The 21,292-nt window shown below is 40.2% G+C and overlaps 1 protein-coding gene across 50 annotated transcripts in view; it reads right to left on the bottom strand.

Annotated features, from left to right (window-relative positions):
- The window catches only part of NUCB2 (nucleobindin 2), a 70,199-nt gene that overhangs the window by 35,209 nt on the left and 13,698 nt on the right, over window positions 1–21,292 (bottom strand). For 3 of the 50 annotated variants that reach the window (XM_054661246.2, XM_054661262.2, XM_054661245.2), the window contains exons 3-7: window positions 20,362–20,654; window positions 20,068–20,263; window positions 13,319–13,473; window positions 822–965; window positions 78–185 (exon numbers count right to left, since the gene is read on the bottom strand). In XM_054661246.2, coding sequence (XP_054517221.1) covers window positions 78–185; window positions 822–965 — 252 coding nt within the window. In that variant the 5' untranslated portion in view covers window positions 13,319–13,473; window positions 20,068–20,263; window positions 20,362–20,654. The other 47 variants (XM_063783866.1, XM_054661253.2, XM_054661251.2 and 44 more) reach the window with 41 other exon arrangements.

Here is a 21,292-nt window from a genome sequence, read left to right as displayed (position 1 = left end):
TTATATGGTGAGACCTCATCTCTAAAAAAATTTTAAATTAAGATACATATATGTATATATTATTGAATTGCATTTACCTTTATTTCCTCTATGTCTGCTTTCTGGAGCTTTTCTCTGAAGTGTTTATCTGTTTCCAGCACATCAATCACTTGCTTGAGATATTCATCATAATAAAGTCCAGTATCCTTCAAATTAAGAAACCAACAGTAATGCTTCTGCAGGTTTTTCCTTGTTTGAATCTAAAGAGGTCAATCCTGAGAAACAATTTCTAGCAAAATGGCATTAAGACATATTTACTTTGATAGTTTCAACAAAGTGAAAAGCTATATTTCTGAAATAAATAGTTTTATATCAGAACCAATATCATCTTTTATTGTTACTTAAAGGTAGATTTTTCTTTTTTATGACACTCTCTAGTCCAGTAGATTTTCTATATAGTTCAGACAATGAAGATTTTACCATTTTGGTTTCTCCCCATTGTTATCTGCCTCTGCTTTGAATATAATACAGTGTTTTCTTGGCTAGTCAGGTCTGTGTTGGAAATGTATTACGATTAATTCTTCTATCTAATATACTAACTATATTAAATAAATATTGTGTAATGGTAAACAGCATATGCTTGGCCAATACTCTTTTCACTGCTATTTCAGAAATAGTTCCCAAGTGTACAATTTTATAAGTAATAAATATTAGCAATATTTTTGTTATAATTCCTCTCATTTCATTTAGTTATAGTTTCACCTCATTCTACCTCATTTAGTTACAATTATAATTCATTTCATTTAGTTATAATTCCTCCCATTTCACTTCATTTCACTTACTGGTGGTTCTATCTTCGCACTTTCCACAGGGTGAATATTTTGTACTTTTGTCTTGTCTATGTCAATAGGCACAGCTTCAAGAGCAGTAAGTAAACATGTGATCAAGAGAAAGCAATACTGTAGCAGGATGGTCCTCCACCTCATCTGAAATAAAGGAGTAATTATGGTAAAGTCATGAATAGATGTTTTAACTCTAATACATGCATTCCGAATGTCACATTAATCATATATTTAATCTCAAGAGGTTTAATAAAACAAAAAAAAAATTATAGGAAAGGATAGATTAAAACTTGTCAAAAATAATGCTTAAAATAGATCACTAAAGAAAATCAAGGGAGAAATGTTTTTGTAGCCAAAATTAAAAGACAGAATACAATATTTTAAACTGTTTTTGTTTGTTTGTTTGAGACAGAGTTTCACTCTTGTTGCCCAGGCTGGAGTGCAATGGTACGATCACTGCTCACCCCAACCTCTGCCTCCTGGGTTCAAGCGATTCTCCTGCCTCAGCCTCCCAAGCAGCTCGGATTACAGGCATGTGCCATCACGCCTGGCTAATTTTGTATTTTTAGTAGAGACGGGGGTTTCTCTCTTTTGGTCAGGCTGGTCTCGAACTCCCGACCTCAGGTGATCCGCCCGCCTTGGCCTCCCAAAGTGCAAAGATTACAGGCGTGAGCCACTGTGCCCGGCCTATATTGTTTTTATAGTATAAGAAAACATTTGGCTAATTACAAAAGCTTCAATCTAGCCATGGCTTTTTTTTTTTTTTTTTTTTTTTTTTTTAAGGCAACACGTTTTACCCACAGAACACCATTTGGAAAAGAACACATAACCCCATTTTCACCACAACCCTAGGTGGTACATACACAGGAGAGTGACACATTTTACAAATGAAGAAATTAATAATTAAACCAATTCCCTTACAGAGCATTGTCTTGCCATTAACAAACCACTAAAACTTACATTTTACTATCTTTATACCAATTTTTTAGCATCTTTATTGAGATATACTTCACGTCATAAAATTCACCCATTTAAGTACAGCATATGTCTAATCTATAAAGATGCTACCCAAAGTTTAGTTCTCAATCTTACAAAATCTTACAAGATCATCTGAAAGCAGATCAGAAATGCAAATTCTCAGGCTGTACCCAAAACCTCTGGGGTGGGGGCCAGGAACCTGTTTTAACAAACAGGGAGTTCCAGGGGGTTCCTATGTATACTAAAACCTGAGATCCACTCATCTCTAGGATACTAGAATCTGTAATAGGGTAGTATACTTCACAGAATGTCTTCTCACTATGAATCACCTCCTCTTCCCCACAATTACTTTTAATAACAAAAAATGTTTATTATTCATTCATGCTTCTTGTCAACACATACGTAGGTGTGCATTTTGGGTTTTTTGAGATATAACTCATAAGGCATAAAATGTTTTAAATTATACTATTCAGTGTTTTCTAGAATATTCACAAGGCTGTGCAACCATCTCTACTATCTAATTTTAAAACATTTTCATCATCTCAAAAAGAAACCCCATACCCATTAGCAGTCACTCACTGTTACCCTTTTTTCCCATCCCCTGGCAACCACTAATCTACTTTCTATCTGTATAGATTTGCCTATTCTGGGCACTTCATATAAATGGAATTATACAATATGTAGCCTTTTGTGTCTGCCTTTTATCACTTAGCAGTATGTTTCCAGGTCCAACAACATTGTAACAAGTATCAGGACTTTATTTCTTTTTTATAGCTGAATAGATAGTCCATTGTATACATATGCCATATTTGTTTATCCATTCATGAACTGATGGACATTTGGATTGTTTCTTTCAGGCAGTTTTGAATAATACTTCAGTAAACATTTGTGTTTAAGTTACTTTGTTAACAGGTTTTCAATTCTTTTGGTTATATAACTAGGAGTAGAATTGCTGAGTCAGTTTGGTAACTCTAAGTTTAACTTTTTGAGGAACTGCCAAACTGTTTTCTAAAGCAGCTATATCATTTTACATTCTCACCACCTATAAATGAGGGTTCTAATTTTTCCATATTCTTCCACGTGTTTTTGTCACTTCTGCTGCTCTCTTCCTCTCCTGCCAAGACTACCATAAATAAGAAGGAAAGTCAAGAGAATGTGTTTGTATACATGAGTGTGTGTGTGTATGTCCTAACAACACCTGACAACATCTTTTTTTTTTTTTTTTTTTTGAGACAGAGTCTTGCTCTATCGCCCAGGCTGGAGTGCAATGGCCCTATCTCAGCTCACTGCAACCTCTGCCTCCCGGGTTCAAGCGATTCTCCTGCCTCAGCCTCCCGAGTAGCTGGGACTACAGGTACCCACCACCACGCCCAGCTAATTTTTGTATTTTTGGTAGAGCTGGGGTTTCACCATGTTGGCCAGGCTGGTCTCGAACTCCTGACCTCAGATGATCCACCCAGCTCAGCCTCCCAAAGTGCTGAAATTACAGGCATGAGCCACTGCACCTAGCCGCTGACAACATCTTGAAGTGACAAAGTCACAAAAAGTTTCTGAGAAACTGCTTTAAAACACTAACTGAATTTATGGTTCCTAAAGATTTAATTGATCCCCATGCTTATTATAAATAACAACAGAAACCATCTATTGAATGTTTACTATGTACCAAGCAGTATGCTAAACTTTAAAAATATATTAACGCATCAACACTTACAATGACTCTGTGAAGTCAATATTATTATCCCCATTTCAAAGTACAAGAAACTGAGACGTATCACTTCTAGTTCACACAGCAGTCAGTCATACAGCTAGAGTGTAGACCTGGGAGTGACTGACTCCAAAGCCTTTGTTGGCTTTTCAGGAGTGGTTCTCAAAGTATGGTCCCTGGGCCAGCAGCATTGGCATCACCTGGAAATTTGTTAGAAATGCAAATTCTCAAGGCCTACTCCATATTTTCTAAATCAGAGACTCTGGGTGTAGGGAGCCTCACAATCTGTTTTAACAAGCCCTATAGGTGATTCTGATACATGCCAACATTTGAAAACCACTGCCCTAGAACATACTGCCTCCCTTTGCTCTATTATTTACCAACCTCACCTACAACGAGACACAAAGAGAATGCTCATCTCAAAGGTAAACTTGGATCTTTAAAAAATAGAAAGTGGGAAAAAAGGAGAAATAGAAAGTGGGTTTTACACCAAGCAATAAGGCAGAACTAAATTTAGATCTATATTCTAGTTACAGCTGCACCACTTACTTGCTATATGATCACAGGTTAGCCAATTAACTTTTCCCACTTCAGTTCCCTCATTTATAAAAATAAAAAAAATTTTAAATAAGAGAATTTAACTTGAACTTAGTATTACTTAAGTACTTAAATTCTATTATCTATTTATTCTTTTGAGTACAGATATTTCCTGTTACGTAATCAGAAATACTAAACAGAAATAAAATTTTTAAAAAAAGCTGCTTGTACTCACACCATTCATTTAAAATGATTAAGTTATATGACTTGTAAATGCCTTTAAACTAAATATTGCTTACTCAGCCAGCTTAAAATTATATTGGTAAAGCAAATAGCAGGCCTGGTTGCTGAGATACAAAGATTAACAACAAGGAAAATGAACTAGCAAAGAAAGTTCATATCTAGACACAATAAAAATGATGTAAAGCCAGGAAAGTTTCACACTTTGGAAACAAAATATGGAACATTATCCTCTCTGATCAAACTGAGAATTTGCTTCTGTGGAAGCAGAAACAAAGCTCCTCCTTGATTTCAGGTTTAGAGATTGTCAGACTTACATTTCATTCAAGCTGGATTTATTTTTAACTTTTGCAAGAAAGAGGACAATGAATTGTGACTGCCATTTCAAAGCCAAAAAGTTTCACTTTTTGATAATTTTAAAGGACAAAAGACTGATTTTTTTTTTTTTTTTTTTTTTTTTTTTTTTTTGATGCAGAGTCTTACTCTGCCACCCAGGTTGGAGTGCAGTGGCATGATCTCGGCTCACTGCAACCTCTGCCTCCCGGGTTCAAGTGATTCCCCTGCCTCAGCCTCGAGAGTAGCTGGGATTACAGGTGTAGGCCACCACGCCCAGCTAGTTTTATATTTTTAGTAGAGACAGGATTTTACCATGTTGGCCAGGCTGGTCTTGAACTCCTGACCTCAGGTGATCTGCCCGCCTCAGCCTCCCAAAGTGCTGGGATTACAGGCCTGAGCCACCGTGCCCGGCCAAGACTGATATTTTTAAGGAGAAATCTATTTAAAAATAAAATACAACAGAACTGATTAATAGTAAATACAGCCAGAAGCAAGAGGACACATATTATACGATTCAATTTATATAAATGTGGAAAATAGGCAAATCCACAGAGAAAGAAAGCAGATTACAGGTTGTTGAGGGCTGCTGGTGGAGGGAGGGGAAAATGAGAAATAAGTGCTAAATGGGTACAGGGTTCCTTTTGGGGGTGATGAAAATATTCTAAAATTAGATCGTTGAGATGGTTGCATAACCTTATGAATATACTAAAAGCCAGTGAATTGTATACTATAAAAGAGAGAATTGTATGATATGTAAATCATATTTCAATTTTTTTAAAAGGAGTAAAAATAGAGCAAAAAAATCCAAGTTTATAAAATGTGAAAAATTTAAAAAATACAATTCATGAACCACTATTCACCTTCTACACTAGTCATGCTTATAATTTTTCAAAATTATCCCATTTTCTATGTTCTCAATGATTTTTGTTTGCTTGTTCTACAATCACTAGAAAAGCACATGAAAATCTTATATCATGATTTTGTCTCTTTTTCCTTATAATTCTGTTAATTTTTATTCAAATATTAGGTATATATATATATAAACTTAAGATTTTCTAGCTTTACAGTAAATTTAATCTTTTATCTCATGACTGACCTTTATATCCCAACCATATTAGTATTTTTTTTTTATTGTTTTTTGAGACAGGGTCTCAACATGTTGCCCAGGCCAGTCTCAAACTCTTGGGCTCAAGCAATCCTCTTGCCTCAGCCTCCCAAAGTGCTGGGATTAGAGGCATAAGCTACTATACCCAGCCTCAATTAATGGAATATGAAAATTGTAATTAGCCACATAGCAACAGCAACATAGTCTTTGTTATGTGTACATGCATGAACTTTATTATAGTTATTATTATTGTCATAACTTCAGATTGAGTTTTTGCATTGTTGGTGCTTGTCATTGTAAATATCTTCATAAAGATTAAGCTGTGATTTGGCATTAAAATGAAAAGTTATTTTGTAAGCACAGAAACAAAGCAGCTGATGTTAGTGAAGCAAATACTTGATATTAGGGGAATAACAGCAATTTTACTCTTTCTTATAAAGGAACAACTAGTGCTTTACCTGACTTTAGACAGGAAGATACCTGCAAGTAGACAAAGCCATGTTACGTTTTGTTAGTAAAACACAACAGGATTACCTATCAGCAGCCAAACAATGCAAATGAAGATAGCAGAAACCAACTATGCCTCCAATAAATAAAAAAACTCAAGGAACATGAGGCTGAATCGATGGACTCATGCAAATGTCAATTTGTCAGGAACTTCCTGAAAATACTGAACAGAAGCTGCACAACTTCCAGCAAAGTATAGTTTAAGGAAAAAATAAAGCTGAGTTTAGTCAACAGGAAATTCTGACAAAATCCTGATGTTCTTTTACATGCCTCAAAATCTACATTAATGCTAAAGGCGGTAAACAGATTGATACGAGAATGGTCAGAAAATAACAAATCACTGTAACATTGCTGTAAATGCCTACAGCCAAAAGTTGTTGCCATATTAAACATTAAATTATAAAATGATTTCCCCCAAGATGTTATATTAAGCATTTTTAAGAAGTATGGTGTTGATGGATGGTGGCTGAGCTAAAGGAAGAGTAGCTAAATCTGATTTGAATGTTGAAGAGCACTACATAACCTGACAAGTGTGTTTATTAGTTTAGTTCTTGATACATTCTGAGAGCGTGTATCTGAATAAAGAATAGGTTGCCTGAAAAGTAATACAAGTTGGTGGGATTCATGAAGGCCATCCGCCCAGGTCTTCATCAATGAATCATTTAAGGAGAGTTTGAGGAAAGAATATGAATCTGAAAACTTCCTGTCATCATCTTCTGATAAGATGAAGAAAGCACCAGCACCAAGCTTGTAAAGCTTGTAAAATTAATATAGGGGGCTTGGAAGAAAATCTCTAGCAAAAGGGTATGAAGAGGCTGGGCGTGGTGGCTCACGCCTGTAATGCCAGCACTTTGGGAGGCCAAGGCAGGCAGATTGGTTGAGGTTAGGAGTTCAAGACCAGCCTGGCCAACATGATGAAACCCTGTCTCTACTAAAAATACAAAAAATTAGCCGGGCATGGTGGTGCACGCCTGTAGTCCTAGCTACTCAGGAGGCTGAGGCAGGAGAATCTCCTGAACCTGGGAGGCAAAGGTTGCAGTGAGCGAGACTGCACCAGTGTATTCCAACCTGGGCAACAGAGCAAAACTCCATCTCAAAAAAAAAATATATATATATATATGTGTGTGTGTGTGTGTGTGTGTATATATATATATGTTATTAAATAGACTTTAAGGGCCAGGCACGGTGGCTCATGCCTGTAATCCCAACACTTTGGGAGGCTGAGGTGGGTGGATCACCATAGGTCAGGGGTTTGCAACCAGCCTGGCCAACATGGCGAAACCCCATCTCTACTAAAAATATGAAAATTAGCCTGGAGACGTGGCGCATGCCTGTAGTCCCAGCTACCCGGGAGGCTGAGGCAGGAGAATGGCTTGAACCTAGGAGGCAGAGGTTGCAGTTGCAGTGAGCCAAGATTGTGCCACTGCACTCCAGTCTGGGCAACAGAGTGAGACTGTCTCAAAAAAAAAAAAAGAAGAAGAAGAAAAAGATAAAATAAAATAAATAGGCTTTAAGATTCCATTGGGCTGGGTGCAGTGGCTTGCACCTGTAATCCCAGCTATTCAGGAAGCTGAGGTGAGAAGACTGCTTGAACCCAGGAGTTCTAGGCTGCAGGGAGCTATGATTGTGCCACCTTACTCCAGCCTGGGTGACAGAGACCTTAGGGTGGGATAAAAGATTCCATCGATATTAAAACACACCATTGTATACCATATAGAAAAAAATGCTGCCAATTAAATTACACTACCGTGCTTTTTCACTTACAATTATATTTTATGTTTGCTGAAAGTATTTTTAGGCATATCATAGATTTTTCTCACATCATTTTTATGCACACATAAAGAAATTAAATGAAATAAATTGATAAAGGTATTCTAAGGACTTCTTCACCTTTGTAGTCCAAGTATTTTTAAACACTTTCTTGAATTGTTACCTTTTGCGTTTTCCCATACAACACTGTTCTCTCTACCGGGGAGAGGAATGGTGATTTCTTCAAGCCATTTTTTGTTTTTTGTTTCTTGAGACAGAGTCTCACTCTATTGCCCGTGCTGGAGTGCAGTGCCGCGATCTCGGATCACTGCAACCTCCACCTCCTGGGTTCAAGCGATTCCTGCCTCAGCCTCCCAAGTAGCTGGGATTACAGGTGTGTACCACCACACCCGGCTAATTTTTGTATTTTCAATAGAGATTGGGTTTCACCATGTTGGCCAGGGTGGTCTCAAACTCCTGACCTCAAGTGATCCATGCAACTTGGCCTCCCAAAGTGCTGGGATTACAGGAGTGAGCCACCACATCTAGCCCTTAAAGTTGATTTAATAACGTATCTTTTTTTTTTTTTTTTTGAGATGGAGTTTTGCTCTGTTGCTCAGGCTAGAATGCAGTGGTGCAATCTTGGCTCACTGCAACCTTCACTTCCCAGGTTCAAGTGATTCTCCTGCCTCAGCCTCCTGAGTAGCTAGGACTACAAGTGTGCGCCACCATGCCCTGCTAATTTTTTGTATTTTTAGTAGAGACAGGGTTTCGTCATGTTGGCCAGGCTGGTCTCAAATTCCTAACCTCAACCAATCTGCCCACCTCAGCCCCCCAAAGTGCCGAGATTACAGGTGTGAGCCACCACGCCCGGCCTTAATATCATATCTTGATTTTTAAATCTACCACCTTCTGTAGGGCTTTTTTGTTTTTTGAGACAGGTTCTCATTCTGCCACCCAGGCTGAAGTGCAGTGGTGAGCTCACAGCTCACTGCAAATTTGATTTCCTGGGCTCAAGAGATCCTCTTGCCTCAGCTTCTCAAGTAGCTGGGACCACAAGCAAGCCACCATGCGTGGTGATTTTTTTTTTTTTTTTTTTTTTGGTAGAGTTGTGGTTTCATTATGTTGCTCAGGCTGGTAGGGCTTTCTATTTATCCTACCTCTTTAACATTTATTTCCTCTCCTTTCTTGCCTTTTAAATTTATTTTTGATTGATGGAGAATGTTTTCTACTAGTTTCTAATCTGTTAGTGCTTATTCTAGACATAACTAGGACAATTAATTTAAACACTGACTCTAATTCTTAATAAGGCCTCCATAAACATCAACTGTATTTTTTAAAAAAATGGTAAGTATTCCAGCACATTAGGCAGAAAAATAATGACACAAAAGTCTCTTTAAATGCCAAGATGTCAAATGTGTCTGCATTAAAGGAATAACAGCAAATTTACTAGGTTTACAGATTTTCATGAATGAGAAAATATACAAATATCCATATAGAAGAAAGAGAGATGAGTGATAAGGACAGGCAATAGGAAGAAGGGGAACTAACCTACTTTTCTTCCACTATCAGGTCAGTAAGAATGGCCTTCTCCTTTCCTTTATCACCCTCTTCTTTCATAAGAGAGATATGGACCTAAAGAGGAGACACTGGGCTGAACCAGGCTGAAACAGTAGACTCATCCAAACCAGGACAGGCTGATAATTTACTCTCTAAAGTAGGATGGTGTGAAATTCTAAATTATGTAGTCATCTCAAGACAGAATGGGAGGCACTGACCCCAAAGGCATCAGAGCCTCTGGTAAAATTACAAAGTAAGCAGAGTTCTTAAGCTTCTCTTAGTATTCAGTAGATATAATTTCCTTAAATTTTAAAGTCCTAAAAGAAAGCTAATCTCTCTTCCCCTGTCTCAACCAAGTCAAAATTTCTATTCTGCTGGGCACAGAGGTTCCTGCCTATAATCCCAGCACTTTGTGAGGACAAGGAGGGTGGATTCCTTGAGCCCAGGAGTTCAAGACCAGCCTGAGCAATATGGTGAAACCTCTGTCTCTACAAAAAATACAAAAATTAGTTGGGCATGGTGGCACATGCCTGTAGTCCCAGCTACTTGGTGGGGGATGAGGTGGGAGGATCACCTGAGCCCAGCAGGTTGAGGCTGCAGTGAGCCATGGTCACGCCACAGCACTCTAGCCAGGGTGACAGAGTGAGAACATGTCTCAAAAAATAAAATTTCCATTCATACACAGAGGCAGATTTCTTAGCTACTGATTTATACCCGTAGTTATACAGATTAAGTTTGCTTGTTTTGTGTGTGTGTGTGTGTGTGTGTGTACGCACACGTGCGCGCATGTATGTGTGATGGTTTCCTGTTTTGATTGTTGGGCAAGATATCCTGGAAGTGGTTAAAAAAAATTACCATAGATAACCGGGGTGAAAAGTACAGAAAACTGAAAATTTTCTCTTTCCTTGGAAGTAGTCTCTGTTCCTCCTTTATATATCTTTTTTTTTCTTTTTTTTTTTTTTTTTTTTTTGAGACGGAGTCTCACTCTGTCACTCAGGCTGGAGTGCAGTGGCGCGATCTTGGCTCACTGCAAACTCCGCCTCCCGGGTTCACACCATTCTCCTGCCTCAGCCTCCTGAGTAGCTGGGACTACAGGCGCCTGCCACCACGCCCAGCTAATTTTTTTTTTTTTTTTTTTTTTGAGACAGTGTCTCGCTCTGTTGCGCAGGCTGGAGTGCAGTAGTGCAATCTCAGCTCACTGCAACCTCCGCCTCCTGGGTTTAAGCAATTCTCCTGCCTCAGCCTCCTAAGTAGCTGGGACTACAGGCGCATGCCACCATGCCTGGCTAATTTTTTGTGTTTTTTTTAGTAAAGATGGGGTTTCACCATGTTGTCCAGGCTGGTCTTGATCTCTTGACCTCGTGATCCGCCCGCCTCGGCCTCCCAAAGTGCTGGGATTATAGGCGTGAGCCACCTCACCCAGCCACGCCCGGCTAATTTTTTTGTATGTTTTTAGTAGAGACGGGGTTTCACCATGTTAGCCAGGATGGTCTTGATCTCCTGACCTTGTGATCCGCCCGCCTTGGCCTCCCAAAGTGCTGGGATTATAGGCATGAGCCACCGCGCCCAGCCTCTTTTATGTATCTTTTTCCATCTTCCTCAACCCTCTTCTTTTGCCCCTCTTCCTTTTCAATTAATGGCTGAATTGAAGCATGTTTCCTTTAACCTATTATAAGTATGTATGTATGTATGTATGTATTGAGACTTTGTTTCTAAAAACAAAACTAAACTAATATTTATGTATTAAGTAATGACTATGGTACCAGATACTATGCTAGAAGACAAAGGTAAGCGAGATCGACATAGTCCTTACCCTCACAGGGCTTCAATCTAGTGAGGAAGGTAAGCTATTAAATACAATTGCAATTTTTAAAATGCTGCTTACAAAACAATGCATAGCATGATACTTTTCTGTTAATTAAAAAAAATTAAAAGTCATGAAAATGGTATTCACCAAACAGACATTCTCAGTCAGGTGATTTATAACGTTAAATGTCTCTTAAAAACAAAACTGAGTTGTTTTTATGGTCACAAGTCTCCTGATTATTTTGTTTGAGGTCAACAAGTCTAGATCAGAAAAAAGGAAACTGCAGTACTAGCAGCAAAAGAACTACTGTACTTTGTGCCTATCTAATACAACCAAAAAATGTAAAAACTTTCAAAAATACAAATATACTGTGTAGAAATAAAATCTTAACTTACTGTCTCCCTTCTGAAAACTCTAAAAGATTGACTGAATCTTTAGAATCTTTCTCACTCCAATTTCCATTCCCTGAATTTCTTTTTCTCAAAGCTATTTATTTCAGTTTACTTTTGAAATAGAAATAATGACAATTGAACCATTTTGCATGACAAGTATAGGGTATATTTATATAATATTCACAAAGAAAAGTCTGGAAGGGGCTGGGCACGGTGGCTCACTCCTGTAATCCCAGCACTGTAGGGGGCTGAGGCAGGCAGATCACCTGAGGTCAGGAGTTCAAGACCACCCTGGCCAACATGGTGAGACCCCATCTCTACCAAAAATACAAAAATTAGTTGGGTGTGGTGGTGGATGCCTGTAGTCCCAGCTACTGAGAAGGCTGAGGCAGGAGAATTGCTTGAACATAGGAGGCGGAGGTTGCACTAAGCCATTGCACTCCAGCGTGGGTGAAAGAGTGAGACTCCGTCTCAACAAAAAAAATAAAAGAAAAGTCTGGAAGGAAATAAAATATTGGTGTGGCTAAATAAGTTAAGCAAGAACTAGTAGTAAGAGAAAATTTCAAGACAACTAACAGTTAAGTGGTTAAAAAAAGAAGAAAGGAAAGAAAAAGAACAAACTACTTTTAGCTAGCAAGGAAGGCAAGTGTTCCTCATGTGACCATAGTGAAATGTATCTTGAGATGAATTATATTTACTTTCAATATAAATTTACTTCCTGATGATTAGTTATGTGATACCCTTGGGATAACTTTTCTCTGTCATTTTAGTGCCTTGCTTACAGCAAGTAGCTCAATAAATGTTAGCTCTTTTTAACACAACCATAAAATGTACAACAAACATCTATTGAGCATTTATGGGTAATTTTAAAAAATAACCAGAACAAATCCACAAATAAGACAGAAAAGCTTCTATAATGAATTAAGGGCAAAAAGTAAAAACAGAAACACAATTTATTACATGAAGATTATTTCCTTCTGTAGTTAATAGTCAGACTTATATCTCTGCCATGGCAAATTATAGAAGCTTCTATGAGTGGTTATCATAGCTTACAGATTTCAGAGCTGAAAGATAGAAAGATTCATATCATGGCAGACACTTCTATTTGCTTGCCAATATCCAAATCTTTCCTTCCTTCTCAGTAACAAAAGCCCAATTTTATAGAGGGCAGCCATGCATTCAGCTACATTTCCCTGCTTTCTTATAGCCTCAGCCTTGGTTCAGGAATTCTCCTTAAAGGAAGAGGATGCATCTTTCTTCGCCTATGCTTTGCTGCCTGGAACATGACAGTGATGGTTAGAGCTCTGGCAGCTATCTTGGACTTACAAGAACCAGTACTACAAGAATGTCTTAGGGATCACTGATAAAAGAACTGAAAGAAGCTTAAGTCTCTGATGACTTTATAAAGCCACTATACCCATCCTAGAGTGCTATTTCAATTATTATTTTATATAAAAAATAAATATTGCATGTTTAAGCCATCTGTGAGTTCGTTTTTGGTTTTTCCTTTTTTGTATTTTGGTGGTGGTGGTAGTGATAGTCATGTTTCTTTGCAACCAAATGCAATTATTGAGTACTTACGTTCAGGCAGGTAAATAATTTTTATCTCCTTTTTACAGATGAGACAACTGAGATCCAGAGAGGTAAGATGACTTGCACAATACCAAAATAGTGAAGAGATGGGTCTTGGCTCCTAGCTCAATGTTTTTTCACTAAAAACTGACACGTAACACGTTCTAAATGTAAAAAAAAATAAAAATAAATAAATAAAAGACACAAAATCACAAAATTTAGACTTTTTACAGTGGTAATGGTACATGATAGTGTATGCATTTGTCACATAATGTGAAAAGTGCCAAATTTTTATGATGTGGAAGGAGACTAAATTATATCATATTCCATTAAGGAGGGGAGAAAGATACATGAAATAAACAGAATCAAAAACCGGAATAAACAAAGATGTTGGCCGGGCACAGTGGCTCCTGCTTGTAATCCCAGCACTTTGGGAGGCCGAGGTGGAGAGATCACCTGAGGTCAGGAGTTCAAGATCAGCCTGCCCAATGTGGTGAAACCCCATCTCTACTAAACAAATACAAAAATTAGCCGGGCATAGTGGCAGGTGCCTGTAGTTCCAGCTATTCAAGAGGCTTAGGCACAAGAATCGCTTAAACCTGGGAAGCGGAGGTTGCAGTGAACTGAAATGATGCCACTGCACTCCAGCCTGGGTGACAGAGCGAGACTCTGTCTTGGGGAAAAAAAAAATAGATAGATAGATAGATAGATAGATAGATAGATAGATAGATAGAGATAGAGATATAGATAGATAGATATAGATATAGATTTATTATGCCCAAATTTTCCTGTATTCCTCCACTCTTGAATAACTAGGAGGAATTCAGATTAAAAGCTTATTTTTTTCAGCAATGAGACTTCAAGATATAGGGCAACTTTTCCTGTTAAATCCTTAACTGGAATTTTTCTTTACTCTTACCACCAATTTAAAAAAATTAACTTTGTTCCTAGTTTGTCACAGAGATCAGTAATAAGATGAAATATTTCAAATTCTTTTTTGAAACCCCACCAAATAACATGTAAAACACAAATCAGCTCATGTGCAAACTCATTAGTAAACATAAGCAGTTATTTCTAAGTAGTCTGTTAAAAAAAAAAAGCAAATAAAATACTTTCAAATTTTAAGGAGACATGTATTTCTTGTTTTATATATGGTATATTTAACATAAAATAATCTATGCAGGAGAGTAATCACATGCATGTTGTATTTTGGAAAGTTATATGACTTTTATTGACACAACATGGTAAAAAATAAACACACAAACAGGAGATTAAATCCTAACTTCCCCCATTTACTCGCAAGCTACTTGCCTCTGAGTCTTGATTTTCCTACCTAGAAAACTGAGCTCATACCTCTTCACAGGTTTGTTGATGCGAGGAAAATAAGAATGAATACAAAGTAACCAGCACAGTGCATGACAATGGTAATTGCTCAATAAATATTAATGCCCTTCTTGTCTTGAAAAGGAAACATAAAGAAATATGAAAATCTGTTCTGTAAACACCCAAAGTGGTAGAACTTAAAAAGCAAGACCAGGTTGGGCATGGTGGCTCACACCTATAATCCCAGCATTTTGAAAGGCTGAGGCGGGTGGATCACTTGAGCCCAGGAGTTCAAAACAAGCCTGGGCAACATGGTGAAACCCCGCCTCTACAAAAAAAAATCAGAAAATTAGCTGGGTGTAGTGGTGTGCACCTGTAGTCCCAGCTACTCAGGAAGCTGAGATGGGAGGATTGCTTGAGCCCACGAGGTCGAGCCATGCATACCACTGTACTCCAGCCTGGATGACAGAGAAAGACCCTGTCTAAAATAAATAAATAAATAAATAAATAAAAATTAACGACACAAAAAGCAAGCAAGACCAGTTTGACATACAACTTTAAAAGTCGTTTTTGTTTTCGTTTTTGTTTTTTGAGACAGGGTCTGACTCTACCACCCAGGCTGGAGTACATTGGCGCTATTTCAGCTCATCAAAACCTCCACCTCCCAGGCTCAAGCCATCCTTCCGCCTCAGCCTCCAGAGTAGCTGGGACTACAGGCACGCACCACCATGCCCAGCTAGTTTTTAATATTTTTCGTAGAGATGGGATTTCACCATGTTGCCCAGGCTGGTCTCAAACCTGTGAGCTCAAGTGATCTGCTCACCTTAGCCTCCCAAAGTCCAAGGATTACAGGCCTGAGCCATCATGCCCGGTCTTACAGTCATTTTTGAAAGGCCACATTAGAGCTCTTCTCTGAACATTGCCAGAACCAAAGTCCTGATGCAATCATAGACCAATGAAAGCAATGCATCCAACGTAATCTCTTCCTTCCAACCTTAAATCAGAACTGTAGCAAGAGACTCAGGTTTCCTTCTCTAAGACACTGCCTTGAGCTAGGAAACGTGGATTGCTTCTTCTTACTATCAATGTCACAAATCTAATGATGAAACAGGGTAGGGTGAAGAAAAATAAACGGCTTTTGAGTTTCTCCATGGCACCAGTTTCAAAGGCCACAGATAACCTGGTGCTCACCTCCATTTTCCCTTTGAAAATGAAAGTCAACAGGAAAGTGAGGTTCAAATAAAATATCAAGTGTATGACCAGCTGAGTTGGACTCCAGCTTTTCCCTGATCAACACATTAGTATAGATCTTAGAGCCTCTGTTGTCTACATCTGTAGAAAAGGACACTCATCAATGAAACTATTATATCTCCTTTTTTTCCAGTCTTAACAACGGATTGGAGTATCCTAGATTATAGGCTTACGAAAAACAGATCTGTATCACTCAATAAACATATTATTAAAATTATAATCTCTTTATTATTTACATATACTGTACTTCAGATAATTAAAATACACTGCCAAAAAAAACTCTGCCAAGGCCAGGTGTAGTGGCTCATGCCTGTAATCCCAGCACTTTGGGAGGCCAAGACAGGCAGATCGCTTGAGCCTAGAAGTTTGAGACCAGCCTGGACAACATGGCGAGGCCTCTTCTCTACACAAAAATACTTAAAAATTAGCAGGGTGTGGTGGCATGCTCCTTTAGTCCTAGCTACTCAGGAGGCTGAGGTAGGAGGATCACTTGAGCCTGGCAGTTCCAGGCTGCAGTGAGCCATGATCACACCACTGTACTCCAGTCAGCCTGGGCAACAGAGCGAGGCCCTGTCTCAAAAAAAAAAAAAAAAAAATGCTCTGCCAAAAATAAAATCAAGTAACTACTATCTGAACTTCTATTAGGCTGCTTTAGGATTTTAGAATCAGAGAATTCTAAGATCAGAAATAATCTTGGAGGTACAGTAGTCCTCCCTAATCTGCGATTTCACTTTCTGCAGTTTCAATTACCTGAGGTAAAGCAAGATATTTTGAAAGATCACATTCATATAACTTTCATTTCAGTGTATTACTGTTATTTATTCATTTTATTATTATGTATGTATAGCAAAAAACATTGCGTATATAAGGGTTGGTACTACCTGTAGTTTCAGGCATCCATTGGGACCCTTGGAACATATCCCTCTAGGATAAAGGAGGACTACTGTAATCTAATTCAGCCCTACTTTTATAAAAGGTTATAAATACAGAAGGAAGTTAACTGACTTGGCCAAGTTCGTTTGGCAGAGCCCGTACTGGAATCTGGCCATGAAATTCTAACTAAGTATACTTTTCACCACATCATGGTTGTAAAAAAATTTTTTGATTGAAAATAATGAAAGTGATTGAAGTTTTTCCTTGAATAAATTATTTGAAATTGTTAGTAGCCTGTTTTTTGTTTTGTTTTTGAGACGTAGTTTCACTCTAGTTGCCCAGGCTGGAGTGCGCAATAGCGCGATCTCGGCTCACTGCAACCTCCGCCTCCCAGGTTCAAGCGATTCCCCTGCTTCAGCCTCCTGAGTAGTTGAGATTACAGATGCCCGCCACCACGTCTGGCTAATTTTTGTATTTTTAGTAGAGACGGGGTTTCACCATGTTGGCCAGGCTGGTCTTGAACTCCTGGAGTCAAGTGATCCACCCGCCTCAGCCTCCCAAAGTGCTGGGATTACAGGCATTAGCCACCATGCCCGGCCTAAAGGATTATTTTCAATACATTTTTAAATCCTGCACTTGATTCTGCCAGCTACCCAGTACTCAAAAGGGTATTTTGTAGACCCCAGCCTTCAAAAGGGTCCTTAGAAAGTGGAATGCAATTTAAATATTATTCTAAGTAATGCAAAATTAGTTTAGTATGTGTTCAGAGATTAATAACATATCCCAAAACAAAAAAGACATCTGAATTGATGTTATTGATATTAGTGCCCATAATTAGTTGTGTCTTGAAAAGTACCTTAATTGTCTTAATTGTGCATTTTATCTCAACTGTTATTCACAGAGCACAAACCAACTTGGCAAAAAGCATGCTGAAAGAATATATACAAAATACGTGATATGAACAATATGTACCTTGGGAGAGCAAAGAAAGGTAAACACAACATAGACAGATTCGACTCTTAGAACATGGGTCGTCCAGGCACGGTGGCTCACACCTGTAATCTCAGCACTTTGGGAGGCCAAGGCAGGTGGATCACCTGAGGTCAGGAGTTCGAGACCAGCCTGGCCAACATGGTGAAACCCCGTCTCTAATAAAAATACAAAAAATTAGCTGGCTGTGGTGGTGGGTCCCTGTAATCCCAGCTACTCGTTGGGCTGAGGTAGGAGAATCCCTTGAACCCGGGAGGCGGAGGCTGCAGTGAGCCGAGATCGGGCCATTGCACTCCAACCTGGGCGACAGAGTGAGACTCCATCTCAAAAAAAAAAAAAAAAAAAGATGGGTAAAATTTGGATAGACAGAGAAGAGCATAAGTAAACACACGGAGACAGAAATAAATTTTTGACTCCTTTAAATTTCTAAAATTGTCTAGTTAAAAAAAAAAATTTGACCCCCTACTACAAAGGTAGATGAGATCATGGAGAGCTTGAAGACCACGATGAGAAATAGAAGTTTCCATGTTCATCCTAATTATGAGAGTGACATTATTTGAGATTTCATTTCTAATTCTAAATTTCCAGAATTTTAATTTTTGACCCTATTAGCTGAGGAAGATTTGTTGAAATATTTGTTCAACATTTGTTGAACTTATTCAAGTTTCAAAAAACAAGAACATTCCTTGAAGCATCTATCTCATCAATTCTTTAACTTTCCCATAGGGAAAGTCCACAATCTCCCTCAAACAAAATTCACTATCAGAAATATTTGCATTTAACCTCCCCTATTTTTAAACCAAGGTAATATCTTTTAGTGTTCATATTCGTCCACGGATTTAACAGAGCCTTAGTAGCAGGCTTAGATGGTAGCACTAGCTTATTCAATTGCATAAAATGTACATTATTCAATTTAGAAGTTTAGCGGACATAGAATTTCAAGAGGTTCTGTCTCTCAAAAATCATAATGGTTCCCGTTCATTCTCATTCCCTCATATTCTCTCTCTCTCTCTCTCTCCTTCTTTCCCTCCCTCTCCCAGCCATTTGATACTGTAAAATAACTGTCATCTAAGACCGTTGCAAACACCAACCACAATAACCATATTTGCTCACTGAGTTACCACTTAGCAGGTGCAACAAGGAAGTACTGTTTCTCATCTCCTAAAACCAAAAGGGTTCATCTCGTACCTAATTTGTCACTTAAGTGAAAAGGATATCACGACTTACACTAACTTTCTCCTAAGTGTCAGAGGTTGCCGGCTTAACCAGACCGGAGAAGAGCAGGATCCCCGGGCCTAGCTTTGCTGAGCGGCACAGGGGAGCATCGCCTGGAATTGGTGGGTGTCCCTCCTCACTAGTGGGCACCCCCTTGCCCATCGACCTGCCCAAACCCGAAGGGACCCCGCCAGGGTCTCGGTTTGGCACCTACCCTCTCCTGCTCCCCGCCAAGAGCCAGCCACCCTCCTCGACCCCGAAGAAAGCTCGGGTGCCCAGCTGCGAGTGGAGCAGAGGGAACCCAGCGCCTCCGGCTCACGCTGGGAGCCCCCTCCCCGCCGGTGCCCCGCCCACTGCACGGCCCCCACCATCCTCTCTGCTCTGGCAAGGCAGGCGAAGACCTGAGCCTTATCTCCGGACCCCCCCACCCCCAATCTCCCGCCGCGCTGCTCCGCACCTACCGCGCGGCCACCGGCCTTACCTGGCCGGGTCTCGGCGAGCGAGGCTGCGCCTGGTGCTTGCGTCCAGCGCACTAACCTGTCCTCCAGCCCCCGGCCCACCGCTCCGCTCTGCCCCTCCTCCCGCCGCGCGCGCCCGCCTCCTGGCTGCCATGGCGACAGTTCCCACACCCTGCGGCCGCTGATTGGTCCGGTTCGCGATTGCTGACGACGCCGATTGGCGGGAGCAGGGACAAGGCCGCGCCGGGGAGCCTGGAGGCGGGCGGTGGGGAGCGCCGAAGCTATGGAGCCTGGGGGGAGGCTGAGCCAGGAGGGACGTGGCGCTCTGAGATGAGGGCTCGGGAGGCCGCGCCTCTTCCTTCCCTAGCTTACCCGGAGAAGCCTGTGGAGCAGGACTTGGGCGGGTGAGGTGCCGTCCTGAGACCCGGGCAGATCCCCAGGGATCGCCTCTCCCTTGGCCTCTGGCCTGCGCCTGCAGCGCCCACGCAGGTCGGAGAATGGCTGTCAGGCCTATTCTCGCCCACAGGCCTCGCTCGGCTCTGACACCCCCGTCCTCCGCCTTGGCGGGAATCTTAACGGCATTTGTAACCGCACCCACCCCCGTTGTGCTGGGCCCTCGGTCACTGTGGTTTAACTGTATTTACCCACCTTCTCTCTCGCCCATTCGCAGACAGCTCTTTCCTCTGCATCCTGCCCCAGAGAACAGACATCTATTCCAAACCCCTCATTTTAAAGATGGGGAAACTGAGGATCAAAGATGCACATGGGTAGCTTGAGCCTTCCAGAAGCTTTTGGAGCCACAGGCTGTTTACGAAGTTTCATTCTGCCGATTAGTTTTTTTCACCTGAAAAATTGGTATCATATCTACCTTAGGGTTATTCACGAAGATTGAATGAGATAACATTGCCAGGAAAACAGTACAGACTAGGCATGGTGACTCACCCTGTAATGCCAGCACTTTGGGAGGCCAAGGCAGGAGGATGGCTTGAGCTCAAACATTTGAGACCAATCTGGACAACAGTGAGATCCTATCTCCACAAGAATATTTTTTTCTTTTTTATCTTTAACACAATGATGTTTCAGTCTGAAGAAAATACTTAAAAATTTGCCAGGTGCTGTGTCGCACATCTGTAGTCCCAGCTACTCAGGAGGCGGAGGCGGAGGCGGGAGGATCACTTGAGCTCAGAAGGCCGAGGCTGCAGTGAACCATGATCATTGTGCCACAGAGTGAGACCCTGTCTCAAGAAAACAAACAAACAAAAACACACAGTACAGAATCTGCCACATAGTGTGTTAGCAATGAAAGCTTCTGTTATCAGGAAGTACTACCAGCCAGACTGCCTCTGTTGCACAACTGGACTCTGTGTGCCCCTAACTGTATAATTTGTCAGTTATTTAAGTGCTCTCTGCCTCCATGTCCTTGTCTGTAAAATGAACATAATAATAGTACCCCCCTACTTTCAGCATAGCAAATTAATTTAAAAAGTGACTGGCGCATAGTAAATTTTAAATAAATGTTAACCATTCTCAGATTAGTGGCTGAGCTGGGACTATAACTTAGGTCTCTAGATTTCAACCCAATCGTATTTATTTATTTATTTAGAGATAGAGTCTCCTTCTGTTGCCCAGGCTGAAGTGCAGTGGCGCAATCTCAGCTCACTGCAGCCTCAACCTCGCAGGCTCAAGCAATCCTCCCACCTCAGCCTCCCAAGTAGCTGGGACTACAAGCACACACCACCACGCCTGGCTAATTTTTTGGCATTTTTTTGTAGAGACGGATTTTTGCCATGTTATCCAGGCTGGTCTCGAAGTCCTGGACTCAAGCGCTCTGCCTTCCTCAGCCTCTCAAAGATTAGAAGCGTGAACCACCACA

This window comes from Pan troglodytes, chromosome 9 (assembly GCF_028858775.2).
Source record: "Pan troglodytes isolate AG18354 chromosome 9, NHGRI_mPanTro3-v2.0_pri, whole genome shotgun sequence".
Classification (NCBI taxonomy): Eukaryota; Metazoa; Chordata; class Mammalia; order Primates; family Hominidae; genus Pan; species Pan troglodytes.
Note: the sequence above shows the minus strand (reverse complement) of the source record. Positions and strands in the feature narration are given on the sequence as shown.